Genomic DNA, 6,097 nt, shown 5'->3' on the forward strand with positions numbered 1-6,097 from the left:
AGTTACCCAATGTTAGACTTTGTTAAACCAGTTTTTTTCCCGTGTTTAATTGTTTCATATTTTTTTTTTATTACTGTTCGCTTCTATAATCCCCATAACTTTATTTTAACTTTATTCGTCATAACATTACTTTAAATTCATTGTCTTTACTGTAATAAATGAAATTAAATTAATTAGTATTAAATATTAAATGCATGCATTAAAAATGATATATTTGATACAATTCATCATTCTAGCATGATCTATACTCATACAACATAAATGCATGAATACAACAAAACATTGTTAGTGCTTCACATTATAAGCAATACGTTATTGTTTGTTTTTTTTTTTTTTTACTTACAAGGAGGCAGTCAACAATAATGTTATAATACCGAGAATATGCTTCGTTTTGTTTGTTAATTTTTTTATTTTGTTTTCTAAATGTGTCCTAGCTGTGTCCTTTATTTGCGTGAGACATTTTTATTGTTTTTTCTGTTTTTAACAGCACACTGCACGCTCTATCAGCAGATGCAGTAAATAAAAGGCTGGTCTAAATTGTCTGAAGACTGCACGGCCTGCGGTTCAATCCATTACAGATAGTAAACCTTGTATTGTCAGAAACTCCTGATGTGGATCTGAGCCGGCGTCCAGGAAATGAACTGAATCAAACGGGAACCTCACTATCTTAAGTGAGCCTGAGAGAAAACAATGACCCAACTTCTAATCAACTTCATAAATCCACTTTGACATGTTTAAGTCCTCCTCCGCTGCTCCAGTTCAAAATCAGGAGACATATAAATCGATGTCAGGTTGTGTGATCTCACAGTGGCACTGTGCGCCTACACTAATATATTTCTCTCCACGCCGCCATTTTGTCTTTAACACTATGCTACAAAGTGTCATTTAGTTACAGAGAGGCATGCATTATTGCGTACAAGCTTGCATTCTGAAGGACTAATGTTTGTCACAATGCTGTTTGCTGTGTAATGAAGATTTTAGGATGAGGCTGGAATGTTAATGAGGCAGATGACGATGTAGACGATGTTAATTTACCTTGTTGTGCATTTTTTCAGCTTTGTCAACTCTTACAGAGAAACCATATGAACTTCACATGTTAAAATCACATGCAAAATATGTGAAACACATGTGAAACACACATGAAGTGGTTTTGGAATATTTTCATGATGAAATGTGTGAAACCCATGTGAACAAATGTGGATGCGTGTGGAATTTTTTTTTTTTTGTAATGGTAAAAGCTGCTATTTTTAAACTATAGTCCTTTAGGGTCTTGTCACCAAAAAGTCAGCTGAAAAAATATCTCACCTGCCTGTCATGCAGAATGGCACATTAAAATACAACTTTTTAACAGTAGTGAGGTTTAAGCTTTTATTGTAGGTTTAGCTGCTAAAAGCGGTATTCATGCTAAGCAAGTCTTTTTGTCCCCACCTGTGTCCTCTTGCAGAATCGTACGGACTGAATTGGCTTCTTTGATGTTAAGACAAGAGACAAGGCTGCCATGGAAGTGAAAGAACGCAGACCCTACCGCTCCTTGACCTCCAGGCGGGACACGGAGCACCTGTACACCAGCTCCTCAGCTGACAGCGAGGACGGCAAGCTCAACCCCAAGTCCTACAGCTCCAGCGAGACCCTCAAAGCTTTTGACCAGGACTCCCGATTGGGCTATGGCAGCCGGGTCAAAGACATGGTGCACCATGAAGCCGATGAGTTCAGCAGGCAAGGTGAGCGGGACTAGATTTCAAATGTGGGATCTTCCGGATGCATTTTAAAACAGAATTGTGTAATTTCTGTGCCATTAGCACTGCCAATTCAATTCAAAGACGGGGTAGAATTGCCTGGTAGAATTGCACTTAAGTCTGTGTGGGTTATGGTTTTGCTCGGGCTCCGGTTTGGTTTGTATTTGCTGTGAAAGCAGAAGTGAACTGTTATTGATGACATTATAATTTGCCTATTAAAGTATAATGCATTTCTGATTGCTGCATGTCTCCACAGAATTTACCTTCGGCCAGCAGCCTGCATTTTTCATATCTGTTTTACAGCAGAAAGACACAAAATCCATTCTGTGCATAAAAAGACTCGCCCTCATGTTGTTCCAAACTAAATACTGTTCTTTTTTTCTGAGGAACACAAATGCATAATTTTTATCTCCATGCTGCTCTTTTCCATACAACGGTTATTGGCGACCAGGGGCTTTCAGACTCCCAAAAAAGAACCTTAAAAGCACCACGGTAGTGGTGCACATGACTTGTGTGCTTTATTCAAGTCTTCCAATGTTGTGCAATAGCTTTGTTTTAGAACAGGCTTAAATGTGTTCCTCATACCCAAAATCAGAGATGAATTAACAGTTAAAAATGTATCCTACTTTCCATTGGAAGAAATAAAACACAACAATTTGGACTGATGTGGTTGTCACCAAAATTGTCACCTTAAAATTACATTATTCTTCTTCTTCTTCTTCTTCTTCTTCTTCTTTTTCTTTTTCTTTTTCTTTTTCTTTTTCTTCTTCTTCTTCTTCTTCTTCTTTTTCTTCTTATTCTTAATTTTATTAAATAAACAAAATCTAATTTTACAGTACTATTGCAATAGTACGTAGTGATTTTTTAGTATTGCATATTAAGTATAACATTTCTTTAATAATCTGTTTAATTTTAATCTGTTTCATTTTTAGAATAAACTATTAAATAATAAATATTAATACCACATATTAATACTATACTAGCTGTAGTATTACTAAATAATACTAATTAATTTGATTATATATTTGTAATATTTTAGATTTTACAGTATAATAATATTATTACTGTAGTATATTGTATTTAATATATGTAATATTTTTTGATTGATTTTTATTTTTTTTATAAAATATAAATAGTTTAATACAAATACTACTACTACTACTACTACTACTACTACTACTACTAATAATAATAATATTATAACAATTTACTATTTATTATTATTATTATTATTATTAAATGTATTATTGTTGTTGTTATTGTTGGTATTATTATTATTATTATTATTATTATTATTGCTATTATTATTATTATTATTATTATTATTGCTATTATTAATGTATAGCCATGTTTAATGGGCTCCATAAAAACAACAGTGCGAAGGTAGAAACAAAGAGAGAGAAATATTATTCTTATTTTTTTAAGCTTTCAAAATCAACTAATACATTAAACTTTACTGAGTTTTTAACCCTAAGGGACTTGAATCTCGTTTTTCCTCCCCCGATGAGTTTGCATCCCTGGGGTAAAAAGAGAAGTGAAAAAACTTTTTTTGGGATTAAAGATTTGTCTTGACAAATATATGTTTAGCCTTAGAGCTTAAATTTGGTTCATGCGTGCATAATAATGCTCCTTATTTGACTGCTATTGCTAAAAAAAATAAATAAAAAATAAAAATAAAACATAATAAATAATAAATAAAGTAAAAAAAAAAACAAAAAAAAAAACATGAAAATCTGAAAGATTTTTTCAGCCTGATGATTCCCCTAAATGAAGTGTATTAAAACTTTTAATGCCAAGAATGCAATTAAATCTTAATCACCTCTGATACATGACCTGTGCTTATTAGTTTCTTTTGAAGTGTGGAACGCACCCTTGATCATTTTACTTGCCTGATTCATATCAAAGCACATGTCTATTCCATGTACTTGTTAACATGAGACAAACTATCATATGCTTTGGGGGAGCTCCCCTCGCAGACTCGAGATCCGCAGCACATCTTTCAGACACGCTTGAGGGACTGATTGCATTTGAGCAATTAAGAGAAACTGCGGCGATGATTCGATCCACCGCTAATATATCCCAGCCGTGCCGAAAAGCTGTATCTAAAACCAGAGAGATAAAAGGAAAGCTGAATGCGGTGTTGTAGCTTTGCCATTAGCGTTCTGGGACTTTAATGAGAGGGGGGTGCCTGAATGTCAGTGAATGCTGATTCGCTGATGTCTTTTATGACCTTCTAATGTGTCCAGTTGATGGTGACCTGAAAAAATAACCACTTCCCCTCCATGAATACTAAATGCATTGTTGCTAACACGCTAACTATTATCGCGTTCACTCTCGGGCATAAATCTATAATTTTCCATTGGCTTCTTTTAAACGGCTTCCTCTTTCTTGTACCTTTTCGACTTTACCAGGCACAAGTGCACTTTGAATATGATGTTTACTGAGTTGTTGCACACTCAAGTGGGTTAGAGTGTTTCATTTTGAATCTAAACTTCCCATAGGCTTTCCAAGTTGATTAAATATCGGCTAGTTTCATATATTGCATGTTCTCTGTAATATTTGATGCCATACAGTATATGAAATCAAGTGCTCTGTAAAAGATGTTGTTGTGATAAATAGTAACGATTATCAAACCCTAATGAGCTGCCTACTTAGTGTTTTAAGACGTCATAGTAGGGCTGCACGATATTGGGAAAAAATGGCATTGCGATATCTTTTTTTCTGCAATATATATTGCGATATTAAATCAAATCAAATTTTTTCTTACAAACAAAAATGGGGTCAGCACACTTACATTCTCATTTTAAATGATTTAAACATCGACACCATCGTGTCAATTGATTAATATTATCCGCGAGGGAGAGAGAGCAAGACAGCGCTCGTTGTTGTTTGAAGACTCTCTCACGTGCCCTCTCTCTCGCGCTCTCGCTCTATCTCACGCGCTCTCTCTATCTCTCTCGCACACGCACTCTCTCGCGCGCGCTCTCTCTCGCTCTGTCCTGTCAAAACTTTCACTCTATGATGGTTAAGCTGTGCAATTAATCCGCGAATCACATTCGTCAAGGGCTGTGGAGCAGCTGGCCCGTACAGTTAATGCATAACGGATCAACTACGACAGCCTACATCGCACATCCTGCGATGTGACTATCGTGAATTTGTACATCGCGATATCGATGCACGACACATCGTGCAGCCCTACGTCATAGTTTCACATTTTAGCCCAAAGCTGTTCTGAATGGAAGGCTACACAGTTAATCCCAAAATATACTTAACTTTTGACGGCAGTGCTTAGCATATACTGTATGTACAACACTACTACTAAAATGAAAATACTAATTATTGCTATTCATTATTATTATTAGAACTTTCTATCATTGCTTAATCTTTGACCTTAATGTAGGTTTTTGTAAAAAGGTTTTTACATTATTGTAAAAAAAAGAAAAAAAAAGAAAACGTAATGAAATGAGATGTGGAAACGGAATAGGATTTTAACATGCAGTCTGTGCATAACACAGGTTGTATTTTCTCTCATTTTGTCCTTGTGTGTTTGTATCAGGGACGGACTTCTCTCTCAGAGACCTGGCTTTTGGAGAACCCATGCCGCCCCATATGGCAGCATACAGGACAGAAATGGGCCTTCCCCACCGCGACTACTCTGTGAGTGTGGGATCAGACGCTGACACAGAAACGGATGGCATCATGTCCCCCGAGCACGCTGTCCGACTCTGGGGCCGGAGTAACACCAAATCCGGCCGCAGCTCTTGCCTTTCCAGCAGAGCAAACTCTAACCTCACCCTTACTGACACCGAGCATGAAAACACAGAAAACGGTGAGTTCAAATGTCTGTATGCTCTCTTCATGACTGAGAGCTGGATTACGGTGCCAGGCACAGAGGGATGTCTCCAGTTTAGCACCACGTCAGTTCAGATTGAATGTGTGATGCCCCTTTTATATCAGAGTCAAAGTCTACATATAGAAATCATGTGTGGTTTGGAGAGGTGGATTTTGTGACATTCTAGTTTGTTTTTTTTAAATGCTCTTCTGCAATGATATTCTGCTTAAAAATATCTCATGAATGCTTATTTATGGAAATGCAATGTGTAGCTGCATACAAACTCCTGAATCACGGGAAGAAGGAGGCGGGAACCGGCGGGCATTCAAAATGAAAACTTTAATAAGAAAATTAACAGAAAACAGCACTATAGTCCCTCGCGCACAAACAAAACCAAAACACAAAATCCATCCATCCATCCATCCATCCATCCATCCATCCATCCATCCATCCATCCATCCATCCATCCATCCATCCATCCATCCATCCATCCATCCATCCATCCATCCATCCATCCATCCATCCATCC

General features: G+C 36.6%; 1 protein-coding gene across 1 annotated transcript; it reads left to right on the top strand.

Annotated features, from left to right (window-relative positions):
• Positions 1-1,459: 1,459 nt before the first annotated feature.
• Positions 1,460-5,787, top strand: LOC127977410 (teneurin-4). The gene is made up of 2 exons (XM_052582313.1): positions 1,460-1,721; positions 5,293-5,787. Exons 1-2 carry the CDS (start codon positions 1,499-1,501, stop codon positions 5,745-5,747), a joined length of 678 nt encoding a protein of 225 aa, XP_052438273.1. The 5' UTR covers positions 1,460-1,498; the 3' UTR covers positions 5,748-5,787.
• The last annotated feature ends 310 nt before the right edge of the window (positions 5,788-6,097 follow it).

This window comes from Carassius gibelio, chromosome B18 (assembly GCF_023724105.1).
Source record: "Carassius gibelio isolate Cgi1373 ecotype wild population from Czech Republic chromosome B18, carGib1.2-hapl.c, whole genome shotgun sequence".
NCBI lineage: Eukaryota > Metazoa > Chordata > Actinopteri > Cypriniformes > Cyprinidae > Carassius > Carassius gibelio.